Source organism: Haliotis cracherodii, unplaced genomic scaffold, assembly GCF_022045235.1.
Source record: "Haliotis cracherodii isolate W230 unplaced genomic scaffold, xgHalCrac1.p SCAF_9, whole genome shotgun sequence".
NCBI classification, from domain to species: Eukaryota; Metazoa; Mollusca; class Gastropoda; order Lepetellida; family Haliotidae; genus Haliotis; species Haliotis cracherodii.
Window position 1 is genome coordinate 47223946 of NW_027266343.1, and position 18833 is coordinate 47242778.

The 18833-nt window shown below is 39.9% G+C and overlaps 1 protein-coding gene across 1 annotated transcript; it reads right to left on the reverse strand.

The window, feature by feature from the left end:
• Nucleotides 1–824: 824 nt before the first annotated feature.
• Nucleotides 825–16650, reverse strand: LOC139453355 (sodium-coupled monocarboxylate transporter 2-like). Its single transcript, XM_071235027.1, has 16 exons — nt 16312–16650; nt 15274–15342; nt 13150–13201; nt 12720–12787; nt 12501–12581; nt 11746–11819; nt 11442–11579; nt 10144–10279; nt 6995–7083; nt 6506–6624; nt 5896–5966; nt 5592–5678; nt 4649–4851; nt 3765–3892; nt 1786–1877; nt 825–980 (listed from the first exon to the last, which is right to left on the reverse strand). The coding sequence occupies exons 1-16, from the start codon at nt 16648–16650 to the stop codon at nt 882–884; spliced, it is 1845 nt and encodes a 614-aa protein (XP_071091128.1). The 3' UTR covers nt 825–881.
• Nucleotides 16651–18833: the final 2183 nt, after the last annotated feature.

The following is an 18833-nucleotide window of genomic DNA, read 5'->3' on the forward strand; positions in this document are numbered from 1 at the left end:
GGGACATAATCTCAATGTCAGTGTTGATAATGTTGATGGTTCTGTACTGCTGGACGGTACAGATTTGAGTGTCAACCATGCGAAGTGCCAAATCATTCAGCCCATTATTATGTTATTTTTGAACTTATTAGATGTACAATCCATTAAATTTTGTGGAGGAAATTGAAATAATGTTAATCTTCGGTCAAGGCCAATAGAAAGTGATGGTGAAGTGAATAAGAACAGGTACCAAACATTAAGCTCTAGTGATAAAGTGAAGACATTCAATAGGTTTGTTCCGTTCACAGTCTCACGTTTTCACTACTTGCACTTCGTAACAACTCGCCTCTTTCCGTGACTAACTTTACGGAAGAGTACGAGTGGCCAGGGTGTCACTGATAAGGATGACAAAAAATAATTCAAACCAAACACGGAAATAACATCGTAATGCCTTAGAGGTTATATTTGTATGTATCCTGGTACATACACCAGTTGATAGTGATCCATAAACACGAGCTTATGATGTAGTCGGAATCGTACAATGGAGTCTGCCATTAGCAGGGGTGTCCAATGATAACTGAAAGGGTTTGGTCTCTTTTAGTTATATTTATTCTTACATAACATAATATACTCTAATGGATATCGTACGCACCTTGGGATCCTTGCGTGAAGGACACCCAGTGAAGTGTTATGAAGCAACCACGAAGTTCCATAATATTCATTGCTCAAAATAAGCATCCTATAAGCGAATCATCAAAGATGTTAAACGTATATATTCATCTTTTTGTATGAAACCGTATTTTTCAATTTGAATTACTCTTCGAACATAGTATAGTGAGGGAGGATGGTAATATAAACCCCTACAATTCCTGACAGTAAAGTCATATTTTTATGAATGCAGATCATATCATATCAGAAGTTTGATTTCCAAAACTGATCAACCGCTTTTGAGTTTGTGGTCCTTCCACAGAATGCTCCCCAGAATGCCTCAGTTTCACCGTCTGAAACAATGGATGTGTCTTAAATATTTCAGTATGTTGTCTGCACACATGCTGAAGGCAAGACAATAATATAATGAAATAGAAATGGGGTCTATATTATTTATAGTACCCTCATCCTTGACCAATGAATATACTTATTGTTTGACTGGACAAGCTCACATATTTCCCTAACAACTGACTGGGTCTTCGGACTGCATCGCTTCCCTTTTTCTACCATATGTTCACGTTTCACACTGCTTCTCCATGTACATATGCCCGATGTCAAATGAATAGTAATACTTTTAAACTACAGATTGATGATATATTGTCAACACATTTTCTCATCCTGAACAGGGGCCGAGGGTGGCGTAGTACATATTGACAAAATAATGATGAGTTTATTCAAAAGTTCTAAGGCCACAGTCCCATAGACATACAAAGACATGATATTTGCCTTTTTTAGATAATATACATATAACCTAATAAACTGTACGTATGGAGCGACATTTAAGTTTAATAGCGTCATATATGTATTTAGACAGATGATTAATCGAACATTTACATGTTGAAGCATTTTGCTATGAAATCTATCGGCACAGATGCAATGTTTGAGGGGTTTTTTTCTGTTATTTTCCGCATGCTGTTGATAGTTCATGAAAGTAGTAAGACCTTCTTGACTCTCCTCCAATACCACATCATCAAGGTCAAACACCAGGCTTAATTCCACGCATGGATTCTACATACGCATCATAGTAAGGCTAAGTGGGATTATTACATCATCACAAGCGCTACGAACGTTGTGTATGTCACTGTTACGATTCCTCACCTGCTGTAGTTCATCTGCCTGGTTCAGTCTCCAGAATCGCCTCACAAAGGGCAGAAGGAGCCTCTCATCCCTCGTTGGCTCATGCCAGTGTTCTGACAACATAATCAGATGAGTTTCATTTGACGCATTTGACGTACTAGTCAGGACTGATGCCGATTTATAGTGCTAGCCCACTGAGATACCATGCCGCAGTTTAGCATTAATACCCCACTCAGACACAGTACACTGACTCCGAGCCGACCTGCGCTTGCTTTAGCCCCTTAATGCCGAGCACCAGACAGCGTAACAACAAGTACCATCTTTTAACGCTCTACCACTAGACCATGGAGGCGGTCGTACATTGTTATAAGTAGATCCTTGAAAGAAAGAGTGACTTGAAATGACGATTAGATTAAACTATAATTATACTCTGATATAAATAATACATGACAACGTCGTTTGCGGACAGAAATATCTAAATTGTTCGAATTTCTATAGTTTTAAAAAGAACCCAGGCACAGCAATGTGCACCCATTAGTATTCACACGTTTTTCATCGTTTAAGTAAATACATTATTTATTTTACATAGAATACATATTATTCTACATGTTCTCAACTATAAATTACTTGACCAGAAACTGGTGAATAAATTGATTGTAAATGAATTACAACCAGAATCAGATAAGATATAAGAAATGATACCATAAACATTAAGAAATCAGATACAGATGGTCAAATGTTGCTAGATACATAATATATTATTGTTTCATGCGTGAAATATATTCGCTTAGGAATATATTATTGAGTTAAAGAATTCTCCCAGTCAGAATTGTGAAAAGGATAGTTACGCGAATTACAGCTGTGCGGTTATCTTGTGTTTTCTGTAATCGATAAGTACCCATCCCTGTGATGAAGAACGCGAAAACATGTTTATCTAAATCTTAAATTTAATGAATGCAAATAATTTGCTTTGGTGTTGTACCCGGATATTGTCAGTTTCATGATGTTTTATGGCATAAGTCAATGCACAGAAATCGAGCCTGGTGTCCTTGTCCAAAGCTATCGTACCTCCCATACCTTAACATATTATACTAACGACAGACGTAGTGCTAAGGTTGTTTTGTACAACGGTACCAGGATCATGTCCGTTTTATGATGTTTCATGACATATGTCCATGAAATGAAATCACACCCGTCAAAACCCGGGTTAGAATAGGTCTTCAGCAACCCATGCTTGCCGTAAAAGGCGACTAACGGGATCGGGTGGTCAGACTTTTTTGATGCATGTCATCATATCCCAGTCGCGTGGATCGATGTTCAGGATGTCAATCACTGGAATGTGTGGTCCAGACTCGATCATTTACAGACCGCCGTCATAAAGCTGGAATATTGCTGAGTGCGGCGTTAAACAACAAATAAACAGACAAGTACAGAAATCGAGTCGGAAAGTGTATTTATGAACTGAGGACTGAGTACTCAGTGGACAGACCATCATCCCCACAGAGAACACAATCAGTCATCCAACCAGAGCATAGCCATTAATTGATCATATGTGACCGAACATGAAATAAGTGTAAAATAACATTTTACTTCTTATTATATTTTAAAACTACAGTATCTTAGGAACACAAATATACTATTCAAAAGCTTCAATTCATATTTATTGCAGAGATACATGGCATCAGACGTTTGGACCCATATTCCGACTTATAACTGTTTATGTTATAATTGCATGTTTTAGATATTATGTCTGATTAATTGAAAGTAGACATGTATGCTGAAAGGTTTTGAAATAATGTTTTCATTACATTGCGAACTAACGAGAGAAAAGTTAAATATGTTTGTACAGTCCGTACAGATCGCGATTTTTGCTGAAGTAAGTTGACGTCATAGCACAATTGTATCCCAGCACCGATAAGGTCCTTTTTTCCCGGTGGGTTACATATTTTGAATAGTTACATAGAACTTGAATATGATTTATGCTAATGACAAGAACTCACTTGTCGCCAGACTGACAGCCAACCCAACCAAGAACGCGATCAGCCATCCCGTCAGGGCATAGTTCATGTATGAGATGTTGTAGAGGGGGTTACCTCCTGAGTCAATACCGGCCACAGGGATAGGTGAACTACAGCATAAACTATTTGTCAGTCGCCATTGTTGAATATAAGCATGTTACCCTCTATCACATTGACCCCTCTATATACAACACAGTTGGATAATCACGAATGTTTCTTCTAGTTTATACTAATATGATATTATATTCATTATTAATAATAAAGATCACGATAGTGTGAGTGTGAATGAGTTTGAAGCCCCTTTGAACAGTAGTCCAGTGTCAGCTAAATGTGGAGGAAGCCCAGATGTGATGCAATCCTCAGACGTTTACCACTTTGATGCACGAGTATGGTGCTGACAAACCTAGAACCATAATCGGGGAAAACCGGGATTCGAACCCACAATCATAGGTTTCTGGCGAGCCCAAGGCACGCATTTCTGCACATGTTCATGGATAAAGATATATCCAGAGACAATGTTAATACTGATATCATACATTGTTTAAGGATACGGATTTTAGAGAATATATTGATACTAGTATGATATTGTGTTCCTGCATAAAGAGTATGTCAATACAAATATATGTTGGTACTAATTAGATATGTTCATGGATAAAGATATCTAGAGAATATATTGATACTAATAGCAAATGTTGACGATAAAGGAAATTGATTGATTAAGATTTGATATGTCATAAAAGTATCGACAAATGGAATTTCGTCCCTTTGTCTTAAATAAACTCTATATCATTTAACTAATAGCACAGTTAAGTGATTTCTCAAAGAGTGTCTTATCATTAAGGGATGTTGTTAGATGGACGTCTAACCTTGTTGTGCTGAAATCAATGTAGCCTGTACTATTGTTGAAGGGGTCAGGGAGGTACAGGCCTGTTATGTTGGCCACTTCCTGAACGTGACAGGAGTTGCCAGGTGCTGGCGGTAGTGGTACAGGTCTACGTCCGTACATGATGCCGCCGAGAGTGATCCACGCGTTCAGCACCAGAGACACCACCAAGCCAGACGCAGCCCCCTGTTGGACGGGCACATGTAACACATCAGACATAACAGCTGACAATGCAATATGCATAGTACACGTGGCTATGAAATGTTTGTCAGTTTGCTATGGGTATACTCACGGGACAATATAATATGCTAAATACTGTTTGAACGTATATATAAAGCCACAGAGGTATCTGATTCAAGTATCACTTAATTTTCTATACCACAGAACGTCAGCAGTAATTGCATTGAATGTTCCCTAAAATATGGCCAGATATTCAATCCCAAATAATTGCCAATCCTGCACTTTCCGGAGGAGCAGAGATACACAACACTTTTGAATACCCTGATTAGGTTTCTGAAATGATAAAATATCGAAATGATTGAATGCTTTAATCGAGGACCTCCTATAACGCCAGTCCACAAGTTGCTAGAGTTGTGCACCAATATCCGACCCTGAACTATGTTAATGCGTGTTACCCTAGCCTGCAAGATCCCCTGATCTTTTATGACAGGATTACATAGAACGACGTTCGCTACCTTCTTCAAAATTCCCCAACGAGGTTACAAGAACTTATCACTCATCAGTTATAGATTGTTTTCCCAAGGTCTGGTATATATTATGGGCAAGTTATAGAAATCTGTTTTAAATAGGAGATTATGGTATGGTATCCCTTTAGTACACCCAATAGTATATTACCCTTTCAGTACTTCCTATAGTATATGTTCCCTCCAGTCCTCACAAAAGTATGCTCTCCTTCAAGTACTTACCGCTATGTTTCCCCACGGAGTTGAAGCTCCCAAGAGGAAAATCCCGAAGACAGGACCTGCACAAGCTCCAACAAATCCGATTGCGGCCTGCAAAGTGCAGCATTGACTAAGCGAACATCGACCTGTTTTTCTAAGTACGTTGCAGTTTCAAAACGAACTTAAAAGGCATTTTCAAAATATCACTCTAAAACCATAAACGTTAAGCTATGTTGCTGTTCATGTTGCATAAGAAACACGATTACCAATAAATTGACATTAGCTTTTATTGCAGGAATTGTGTCAATGTAAGAAACATGGCACTGACCTGGACCACAGTTCCTGGCAGAGTCCGCGCAACAAAAGACAAGGCCACGCAAAGTCCTCCAAAGAAGAACACTGAAATGGTGGTTCACCATATGAACGTAATATACAGGCTTATCTTAATATTCATTGCTCTATTGTTATGACAATAGGTAGAGTTGTAGTTGTAGGTGTAGTTTTTAGTTGATTATGCAATGTTGTGGAAAGAGTGCCACATGATATCATGTCTATACAATTTGCTTTTTCCACTTTAAATAACATGGTTATCAAGGTTACAACATTCGATGCCTCAGTTAAGTTTTCAAACAGCTTTATGGTAGACATGTGAAAGACATTTCCAAAGGTGATGCATCAATGAATGGTGTCCGATGCAATTCTCTGTTTTGACTTGTTCCATATGTTCTCGTGTTTGATCAGGGAACATTTGATTTGCCTTTGCATGTGTTTGTGATGGATGCCACCGGTGGGGTAGGGTCGCGAACACCTGGTTCATAACTACTATTATGTGACAGTGATATACACATGCTCATGATATTGTCTGAATCGTATAATTGATTATGCTTTCGGTAGATATTTCTTATGAATGTGGAAAGGGTTTTGTCGCTTTTATTTACCTGATATTTTGGCGATGAAGATTTTTCCTTTCTCGGTTGTGTTGTACCGGTCAAACGCTGGTCGTAGTAGATCTTCGATGGTGTTAGCGGCGAGGCCGTTTATGACGGAAGACACAGAACTTAGAAATACATACGTTTTCATTTAAACATATGGTCTTTACATTACGTGGGAAGGATTAGGTACAAGTAAGGACAACATACAGTTCCCTCCCCTATATGAAACAATCCTGCACGGTAAGTGAAATTGGTATTTAAAAGTAAATGCAAATGACTCATCTATTTCGATGATTAATGGAACGGCGAATTTAGATATGCATTGTTGGTAATAGTATGACACTACTGAATGTCAGATTCGCAACTGGAGGCAAACAAATAGTTGAACTCTCTAACCCACCAACTCCATCCTATTATCCTCGACTCTTCATCTTTCAATCGAGAACTGACGGAAATTAAATTTCACAGAAAGAATATAATATGCATAATATTCACCTGAGTGCTGCACTGAATATCGTTGCTATGAAAAGACCTGACATGCCTGGGAAACCTTGGAATATTTCCATCACGAAATAGGGGACGAGCTGCCAAAGTAAGGATCAGTTGAACACTTGAGACAGGCAAGTTTTAGAACAAAATACTGCCACCTTTACATAAATGTTCTTTTTTATGAAAGTATATAATCAAACATTTTACTAAAACAATCAAATGGTTGATCACATTAAGATATATTTTAATTAATTAATTGATTTTATCTACTTAATGATGCTTTCTAATATCTTCTTTCCAATATTTACATAAACTCGTGCAGCCATGTTGGCAGATAGGACATGATAGGACACAGATAAATAGTGTAGATATTAAAACACCTGCAGACACATTAGATATGAGGACATGAATGGTTACACTGTACACATACATGAGAACATAGATGTAACATTGTTCACAGACATGAAGACATGGATGTAACACTGTACACAGACATGAAGACACGGATGTAACACTGTACACAGACATGAAGACATGGATGTAACACTGTACACAGACATGAGAACATAGATGTAACACTGTACACAGACATGAAGACATGGATGTAACACTGTACACAGACATGAAGACATAGATGTAACATTGTTCACAGACATGAAGACATGGATGTAACACTGTACACAGACATGAAGACACGGATGTAACACTGTACACAGACATGAAGACATAGATGTAACACTGTACTTAGACATGAGAACATAGATGTAACACTGTACACAGACATGAAGACATGGATGTAACACTGTACACAGACATGAAGACATAGATGTAACATTGTTCACAGACATGAAGACATGGATGTAACACTGTACACAGACATGAAGACATGGATGTAACACTGTACACAGACATGAAGACATGGATGTAACACTGTACACAGACATGAAGACACGGATGTAACACTGTACACAGACATGAAGACATGCATGGTAACATTCTGCACAGAAATGTGGACGTTGATGGTAACTTTGAATTCAGACATGAGGACATTGATGGTAACATTGTATACAGACATGAGGACATTGATGGTAACTTTGTATACAGACATGAGGACATTGATGGTAACTTTGAATTCAGACATGAGGACATTGATGGTAACATTGTCCACAGACATGAGGACATGGATGACAACCCTATATGCAGACATGAGGTCATATGTACTGACATTGCAGATATACATGGAGACATTGTTGGTAACATTGTTCACATGTATACAAAGGTTACATTATACACAGACATGAGGACATATAATGGCAACATTGTACACAGACATGAGGACAAAGGTAACATTGTTCACATGTAAACAGACATGAGGACAAAGAAGGTATCTTTGTACACAGACATGAGGACATAGAATGGTAACACTGTACACAGACATAAGGACAAAGAAGGTAACATTGTTCACAGACATGAAGAAATAGATGTAACATTTACTTAAGGAAGGCGGTAGACATGGTAAACTGTGACATTGTGGACATGATGGTGTAGAGGGTACGATATAGACATGGGTAGACTGCGACATTGTGGACATGATGGTGTAGAGGGTACGATATAAACATGGGTAGACTGTGACATTGTTGACATGATGGTGTAGAGGGTACGATATAGACATGGGTAGACTGTGACATTGTGGACATGATGGTGTAGAGGGTACGATATAAACATGGGTAGACTGTGACATTGTGGACATGATTGTGTAGAGGGTACGATATAGACATGGGTAGACTTTGACATTGTGGACATGATTGTGTAGAGGTTATAATATAGACATGGGTAGACTGTGACATTGTGGACAGTGTGTGTGTGTGTGTGTGCGGTAGACATGGTAAACTGTGACATTGTGGACATGATGGTGTAGAGGGTACGATATAGACATGGGTAGACAGTGACATTGTGGACATGATGGTGTAGAGGGTATGATATAGACATGGGTAGACAGTGACATTGTGGACATGATGGTGTAGAGGGTACGATATAGACATGGGTAGACTGTGACATTGTTGACATGATGGTGTAGAAGGTATGATATAGACATGGGTAGACTGCGACATTGTGGACATGATGGTGTAGAGGGTACGATATAGACATGGTAAACTGTGACATTGTAGACATGATGGTGTAGAGGGTACGATATAGACATGGGTAGACTGCGACATTGTGGACATGATGGTGTAGAGGGTATAATATAGACATGGGTAGACTGCGACATTGTGGACATGATGGTGTAGAGGGTACGATATAGACATGGTAGACTGTGACATTGTTGACATGATGGTGTAGAGGGTATGATATAGACATGGGTAGACTGTGACATTGTGGACATGATGGTGTAGAGGGTACGATATAGACATGGGTAGACTGTGACATTGTGGACATGATTGTGTAGAGGTTATAATATAGACATGGGTAGACTGTGACATTGTGGACAGCGTGTGTGTGTGTGCGGTAGACATGGTAAACTGTGACATTGTGGACATGATGGTGTAGATGGTACGCTATAGACATGGGTAGACTGCGACATTTTGGACATGATGGTGTAGAGGGTACGATATAGACATGGGTAGACTGTTACATTTTGGACATGATGGTGTAGAGGGTACGATATAGACATGGTAGACTGTGACATTGTAGACATGATTGTGTAGAGGTTATAATATAGACATGGGTAGACTGTGACATTGTGGACAGTGTGTGTGTGTGTGTGCGTGCGTGCGTGCGTGCGTGCGTGCGTGCGTGCGTGCGTGCGTGCGTGCGTGCGTGCGTGCGTGCGTGTGTTCTTTGTATTAGTTCGGAATAATGCCGGCTTTACACTTCTTGCCCGCTGGGATAAAATTCCGCTGTTAAACATGGATATCCCATTCAGACACATTATACAGACTCTTAGCCGTCCAAATTTTGTTTTAAGACATGTTGGCATTGAGGGTAACGCGGTAGACATGAAGACATATACAGTAATGCTGTAGGCATGTTGGCATAGGGGGTAAAGCTGAAGGCGCAGCAGCAAGAAGTTGCAGACACGCTGGTATCATGGCTACTGCTTAGGTTAACAAATATATGTGAAGGTGCTTCCAAGAGTAACCACATATATGTGTTACCTGATTTCTGTTCTTGATGTATCCATCCTTGAACGGGTCACATCCTCGAACTGTGTAGTAGCTGTAGGCCACGAGTCCAAGGAAACTTAAGGTCACAAAGGATATGCTTGTCACGACTGTGGTGAGGGCGTAGGTGCTGTAACAGTGAGTGAGTGATTATATGCAGCAATTGGCAATATCACACCCAAATCACGACTCTCTGTAAGTAATTAACTGGAGCAGGAACACCAAGTGAGTGGTAGAAAGAGCAACTATCCACACTGTCACATCCTTCTGTCCACCCAATACCTCAACCAGAAAGGTGTTTAACCTTCTCACCAGAAACATCAGGAACCATTTTGATTTTACCAAATCAGGTGACAGCTGACCACTTCAACATCTATATATATACTTGTGTATCCCGTATGTTGTCATGGGCCCTCAAGGTAAGTACCCTAAACACAAGTTATATTTACTTCTGCTTTAAGGGCTTCAGGGGCGGTCGGACATGAATACCCCTCTCACACACAGTATACTGACTTCGAGCCGACCAGTCCTTTTTTATACCCTTAATGCCGAGCGCAAAGAAGGATACCATCTTTTAACGTCTTTTGGTATGACGCGACCTTTCGCTCTCCGGGCAGGTGCTCTACCACTTAGCCACGGAGGCAGTCGCAAGGAAGCATTAGCAATGGGATCACAATAAACAAGGACATATGTAAATGGAGGGTTTAAGTTATTCACTTTATATATCCATTGTGTTCTATGTACAGAGTGTCATCAAATTCTAAGCATAATTGCTCAGGTTATCTGTACGTGTTTGATGCCTTGTTCATACCGAGTGACTTTGCCCTTCGAGGTCATCCAATAGTATGTCCGATAAATAGCTCAGGGGTACGTTGGGTGTATATCAGATATGCAATCTCTAACACATGTCATGAGCCTGTGGTTGAGAAAATTGTAATTGTGGTGGCGGCGGCCGTGTTCAAATTTTAGCACACATCACAGGGGCTGCTTAATAACCCCGCAGGAGATACATGTATATAGCACTAGTGTGCTGTGAAGCTTTCCAATTCATTTTTTCAGCTATCTTTGACATCTGTAAAGATTTTAATGGTCAGTTAATATCATGAGAACAGACCTGGTAAATGCTCACCATATTTGTTGAAATTGAATTGCCTTTGGAGAAAACCCTGCAACTACCCATGTGCACTTGTCGAATGTCAACAATGGTCATGACTGATAATATGCCGATACATTCACCAACAACACTATCACACAAACAAATGACGGATCCAGTAAATGTGTTTATAACTTACAGTTTGGCCTGCCTGACAGTAGGAAGAGCACATATTCTCTGTATAGCTGACTGGTCGAAGACATACCCCATGTACATGCTGCCGCCTCCCACCACCAGAGCCCAGAACGAGTGGCGTACACGTGGATCTACACTGAACCTTCAGGAATAAAGGATATAAAACGTAGCACACATGCCTACATGGTATTTGCATTGCTTCCTTGCAGAAGAAAAGACAATTTACAGATGAACTCGAATAGGATTTGTAAGCCATTGCTCGATTCAAAACTCCTTTGAGGAATGTCCATGTGATATAGAAATCTTACTCTACAGGCGGGACTCGCCCTCCCTTGACTGCCAGATCCCAGGTTAATCCAATCCCACCGATATCATACACTCCCTGAAACAAACACATTTATCCAAAACGTCAACAGCAGTGAATAATCAGTCCTGCTGAAACATATTCTAAAGAGCTCTAAAGGCACATTCCTGATGAAAAGTATATAAATGAATCCTTGAAATCATCAAACAATTCTGGAATGGCATAACCAGTAACATGAACTGAGACTCTTAATGAGGTAACTGTAGTAACCCTTTCATTGACATGTATGAAGGTCTCTTTCACAGTTTTGCAACAGTGAGTGCCACATGACGAAATAATGCATTGACGTTAGAAAACGGATCTTTATTTTTCTAATTTGAGTTTGCCTTCATGTTGCACATTGGTAGATATTCCGAAGGACCACTCGAGGACTGCAATCTAAACCATATGTTTCAGGTCACAATGAAGTCCTTTCAGCAACAACAATGAACTCATTCGCTAACGCCATTATGCTTTGCTCTTGTTCTTTCCAGCACCGGTTAATCTGACATTGATACTTAGTACTATATCTGGATCTGGATACACAAGAGGTGGGAAAAAAGTCGTGGGGCACAGATTATATTTTAACATGTATGGTTGCATTTAGATAAACACTGTATTGATCAAATACATATGTAAATAGTTGTATTTTGTGTGCCCCTTTTGGTCGTAAAAAATATGATTACATGCATTTACATTTAATGTAGTGAAATTTATTACCTTAGAGACAGTTGCATAAACTCCAGCAGCCATGACAAGGGCCTGAAACATATCCACCACAACCACCCCTCGTATTCCACCCTGTGACACAAAAGTGATTGTAAATATGGCATAGGAGAAGTTGAAAAGACGGTATCTCATTGTCTCGTCTTTATGTATTATGAAAGATAACAGAATGAACAATCTTAAATGATCAATGACAATGTATGATCAACTCACAATGGCCGTGTAGAGTGTTGCAATAGCTCCTACAAGCAGCACCGACACCCACAATGGAAGACCAGCAACTGTGAGGACACAAACGTCAGAATTTGTTGCAAGCCAGATGGAAATCATAGTGTATCGACTGATATTCTTCAACTACAGACGGTGTGTTTGCTAAACGTCACTTAGATCAGTATTGTGTTACATCACGACTTGCCTGCTTGGTGTGGGAAACACACTAGCACTGGGATGATGCTGACAAACCTAGAAGCATAATCACGGCGAATCTGGGATTCGAACTCCAATCATAGGTTTCTTACAAGGGAGTAAACTCTACTCATTCGACTAGACAACATGTGCCCGCTACATACATGGAGATGAATATAGATAGACTATATTAACTTTTCTCTTGAGGAATACAACGTGCATGAACGGTTTTATTTACCTGTTTCTATCGCTACTGCTGGTGATAACAAAACCACAGCGATGAAAAAGATCTGGAAAAGAACAAGATTGAAGTAATCGAAACCATATGAATATCATCAATATTCTTCACTCGCGAAAACAACCCCAACTCGCCAGTACATTAATTGCAGGTGAGGTGAAATCTACCTTGTACTTTTATTTCTGTCGAAGCATATGCAATGGCTATTACCTGTCTTTGGCAAAGCAGTTACTTTTTTCAATTTAGAATGGTTTCCCTTTAAGTATGTATCCGATAGATATAATAGAGCAGGCACCCTTTAATACATGTCGTTAGCGTGTAAATTGTTATAGGTAAGGTGAAATTGGGTTTAACGTCGCGTCCAAGATTATTGCACTTATATATCACGTGTGTGTGGCTGCTTGTACTGATGCCGATTTATAGTGCTAGTTCACTGAGATACCATGCCGCAGTTTAACATGAATACCCCTACTGACTCAGAGCCAACCAGTACTTGTTTCAGCCTCTAAATGCCGAGAGCCAGACAGGGTAACAAAAAGTACCATCTTTTAACGTCTTTTTGTATGACGCGACCGGGAATCGAATCCCGGACCTTCCGCTCTGCAGGCGGACGCTCTACCACTAGACCACGGAGGCGGTCCATTAATTGATGATTCAGTGATGAATCAACATGGATGAAGGTCTCGTTCGCAGTTTTGCAACTGTGTGTGCCACATGACGAAATGATGAAAAAGAATCTTTATTTTTTTAATTTGAGGTTGCCTTCATGTTGCACATTGGTAGATATCCCGAAGGAACACTCGAGGACTGCAATCTAAATCATATGTTGCAGCAGTCCCGTCTGACGCATAGTTGGGGACAGTTTTAATGTCTTGGCCCAAACTGTTTCTCTTTTGTAATGCTACCAAGATAGTGATATGTCTGGGGGTCGACTTGGTAAATACAAGCGACAAAACACATGTCCATGATTATCACAAATATCTACTTCCATTGAAAGATTCCATCCATATCATTACCATGTGTTTATTAATCACTATCGATTAGTGATGATAACGGATGTTCGCGTAAAGGTTGACCGTATCGTGCCGGTGGGGTAGGTAGTGGTGAAAACTGCTCGTCATGACGAAGGTCCGGGTTCGATTCTCCATATAGGGATAATGTGTGAAGACAATTCCCGGTGACCTCGCGTTGATACTGCTGGGATGTTACCAAAGCTGTGTGAAAATCATTCAAAGTGACAGTTGGGAAGAGGCAGTCGATATAGCCTTTGTATACTTCTGGTACAAATAGTAGGCATCATCAACACCCTGGCTTCTCCCTCATGGCGCCTGGCCGTCAGCTGGCTTTGCACGCCGCTCAGTGCTTCGCTGTGATGACGTCGCGGTTTCAAAAACGTATACACTGCATTGGAAGTGTTACGCTGTTCCTCTTTCTACACACAGTGTTACCAAATTGAATAACATTCTACTAGAGTTGATTGTCTCTACCACAGCATCTAAATTCAGTTAATCCCAAAGGTCTGTACTATCTAGCCATCGACGAAAGTGTCGGTATTCTACGTTTAGCGCCATTATCATAACTGATGACAGCACTGTAGCCAGTTTTGTCTATTTTCGTTAACAGAGAATACCTAGTCACTTCGATGCCTGCAGAAATATGCTACCCAATTGTTTGTTTGGTTCAAATAGGTAAGAGTTAACATACATCTTTCGCAGTAAGACTCATAACTCTTCAGCCATCCATCCCTCGTTCATAATTCTATAAATACACCAATACCGTATTCGACGTAATAAGCGCCCACTGAGATATTTGCCAATATATTAGCTGGTGAACAATCCGAATTAACACTCCTTCCGATTGATCAGTGTATACTAGACTCATGTATTCGTGTATAATACGCACTCGTGTGTTATATGCATCCTTAATTATGGGCAATTCAATTCTGGAAAAGAATCTGTCGTGTATAATACGCACATACCTATCTTTTGTATCATTTCAGGCTGTCAGCATAAACCACGAAATTTACGATCTTTCAACTCACCAAAATTATATTCTAATGAGAGCCCCGTATTTATAATTTTGAGAACGCCCCGGGCGCTTATTACGTCGAATACGGTAACTTACGTTCTGCAACATTCCCACAACACTGATACAACGTCTGAATGCCACCGACCCGAACCGCAGATGGAAATACTGAAAGGACAAATAGTATAAGTTACAAATTGAGTTTTTCTGTCTCAAATTCATATACCTGACATTCATTTTCAACTAGTTATTAATTTCTTAAGTTATAGGTTGTCTCCGAGGCAAGACGTATGAAAAAAACATCCTTCGGCAAAGTCGTTGAGCAACGTCTGAATATGAAATAAATGTTACCTATGATTGTACAATCTCCACAGCGTACATCTTACAGGGCTTGGGGCGGTCGGGTCGCCTAGTGGTTAAAGCGTTCGCTCGTCGCGCCAAAGACCCGGGTTCGATTCCCATATGGGTACATTTTGTGAAGCCCATTTCTGGTGTCCCCCGCCGTGATATTGCTGGAATATTGCTAAAAGCGGCGTAAAACCATACTCACTCACTCACTCACTCTTACAGGGCTCTTGCTTATGAAATTCAAAACTGGCTGAGACAAATATACCCTTTACATGGAAGACGCATTTCCTCAGCTTTATTTACGTGCACTTTAGGAACTAACAATATATCTTAATGCATGCGACAAATCACGTTCCATATTCACAAGAAGTCTTGATTGTCGATTGTTCGATTCCGACTATATCATTAGCATGTGTTAATGCATCACTATAAAATAGTTATGATACCAGGTGTTCGTGAAAACATGTATAGATTATTGAAAGTTGATTAGATGTAACATAGATCCGGATTAGAATTTGTCTTCAGCAACCCATGTCAGAATTCGACTAACGGGATTGGGTGGTCAGGCTCGCCGACTTAGTTGATGCGGGTCGTTGTATCCAAATTGCGTAGATCGTTGTTCATGATGTCAATAACTGGATTGTCTGGTCCAGACTCGATTATTTACAGACCGCTGTCATACATCTGGCATATTATTGAGTACGGAGTTAAACGTTAAACAAGAAACAATAGATAACACTATCGCACACTGTGGCTTACCGCACTGTTTCCATGAAATCCATGACATACCTCATAAACACTTGTCACCTGCAGTGCATGCATCATCGGTACTACAGTGAAGATTGAGATAGACATCGCAACAATACTGCCAAGAGCGAACAGAGCAAATGTAAAACCAGTAGTGAAGGTTTCTGCAGGCATCCCTATAAAGGCCGACGATGATATGTATGTCACATACAGAGACAACGTCACCGGGATGACGTGGAGACGCCGTCCTCCCATCAGGTACTCCTCCCTGGTGTTCCTCTTCCTCCCCCTGATGGCGTAATATAGTCCTATCCCCACAGACAGAGATAAGAGTCCACATACGACGATATAGTCAGTGGGTCCGAGAGAAACCTTCGCCATGGATTCTGTCCTCGCGAAACCGACGGCTAAGAACAGCCGTGTGATGATGAATGATGGTGATGTGTCTCAGGAGGCACCTGTGAAATATCTCTATTATCATTCAAATAATATTTTAACAGCGAAACTTGATACACCGTCAACCACATGCAGTCAGTACTGACACGTACATATATTTCACGCTGTTTCAAAATCAGATACAGGAATATTGCACAGAAACGTCAAACCTGAATGCGGTTCGTACATATGTATCAATGCATAACTAATCAATGCAATAAAATGTTGACTGATTTTGTTTTCAGGAGAGATCGTATGCAGAAATGAAACTAGAACTACTAGGGACCGACCATTCGATATTCTGAAGGCTGGGAGAGGAGGTCTCGGATTGTGTATGAAGACGATATATTTCTTTCAGCTGCACCTGCAAAAACAGATATATATTTTATGTGAAACGATTAGCCTATTAAAAAGAACATCTTGCAAAACAAAGACCATAATTCTAAAAGTTTTCATATTTTACCCTTTTCTCAAATTTACTCATCAATTTGAAATGAACATTTTACCACAATAATCTTCAAATTTTGCATATAATGATGTGGTAGTTTCAAGGAATGAGAATAATTAAAGCATGTTTTAATATAGTCTTACACCTTCTATATTAAATCATTTAAAAAACATGGTTTCGTTCAAGACTTAATTATACCAAAATATCGAGACTATTCATACAAAAATTTTACTGAACCAAATTAAAAACTTCACAATCCTAAAATTTTAACATTTTGACCAGTTATCATTGTGGGCCCTTGTTGTGTATTTAAACGGTAATGGCCACACATTGTCTTCAGATAACACCCGTTTTTGTGCAGGTGAATCGATCAAAATCATGTGCACAGCACTATAGTGGCAAAAGTGGTTTTTCACGAGCAACTGATCACGTGGCCATAATACCGCACGTGTTTTCAGCCATACATGTTAGCATTCTTTAACAAAAAAAGAAAAACACAAGAAAACAAAAGTCTTTACGGCCATTTGTCATGCACGCCTTTCAAATGTTCAACGTGAACGTGCTGTCAAGGCTCCCGACCTCAATCCCATCGAACACGTCTGGGATGCTCTTGGCAGAAGTCTGCGCACTCTCCAGAACCAACCACAGAATTTGCACGATCTTGGCACCATTTTGCAGCAACAATATCGTCGTCTTCCGAAATCCTTCTTTGGACATTAATGATTAAAAATTACCTTCTCTGATACATTTGTCAGTTGTATATCATATATGGGATAACTTTTAAAAATGTGAAGTTTTTAATTTGACTCAGTATATATTCTTTAACATTAACGTTTTCGAGTGTTTTATTGTATGACGAAATGTATTCAATCTTGAATATGGATGTTATATTGATGCATTGCAGTTCATGCTCATTGTTACATTCACAGTTTTTGTCCTTTTTCATGCGGTCATAATTATGCATCATTTTAAAAAAAGGACTATGCATACATTTTGAATACGTCACAGGTTCCAAGTTGTGGGTAATGGCTCACAGATATTCTCGCTGCCTCGATATTAATGCAAGCTTTAAATAGTTATTGTATGCAACAACTAAATTACCAACCGCCAAGGGTATTTACGATGAGATTGAGTCGGAGGCTGGAACTTCAAAATATATAATATATGGTCCCTTAAGCCAAATTACATTCATTACGTACCTAGCTGTCTCATTGTGTATGCTATAAAACATTCCCTGTTGCAACTACAACCAACTATAAACTCTAAGGGACTGCGGACCAATCGAGTTTCGTTTACTATCCTAACAGGGGCGGTCGGGTAGCCTAGTGGTTAAAGCGTTCGCTCGTCACGCCGAAGACCCGGCGATTCCCGACATGGGTACAATGTGTGAAGCCCATTTCTGGTGTCCCCCGCCGTGATATTGCTGGAATATTGCTAAAAACGGCGTAAAACCGTACTCACTCACTACTATCCAAACAAGGCTATTCATTACACTTTAAGGATATATCCAAATGATGAACCTAGCCAAGGTAGAATGATGATCAAAATAAAAATAAAAATATTTCTTAATTCTGACGCCGTGGGGATTCCAGGTTAGAAGTGTTTACTTGCAACCTATGCAGGTCACAAGAGGCGACCTAATGGAACTGATGGTCAGGCTCGGTGACAGATCGCTGCAAGA

Coding starts and splice junctions, on each gene's coding strand:
- LOC139453355 (XM_071235027.1), bottom strand. CDS start 16,650: ATGGCGAAGGTTTCTCTCGGACCCACTGACTATATCGTCGTATGTGGA. Junction 11,580..11,745: donor GGGCGAGTCCCGCCTGTAGA/GTAAGATTTCTA, acceptor TTATTCCTGAAG/GTTCAGTGTAGATCCACGTG. Junction 3,893..4,648: donor ATTGATTTCAGCACAACAAG/GTTAGACGTCCA, acceptor TTTATGCTGTAG/TTCACCTATCCCTGTGGCCG.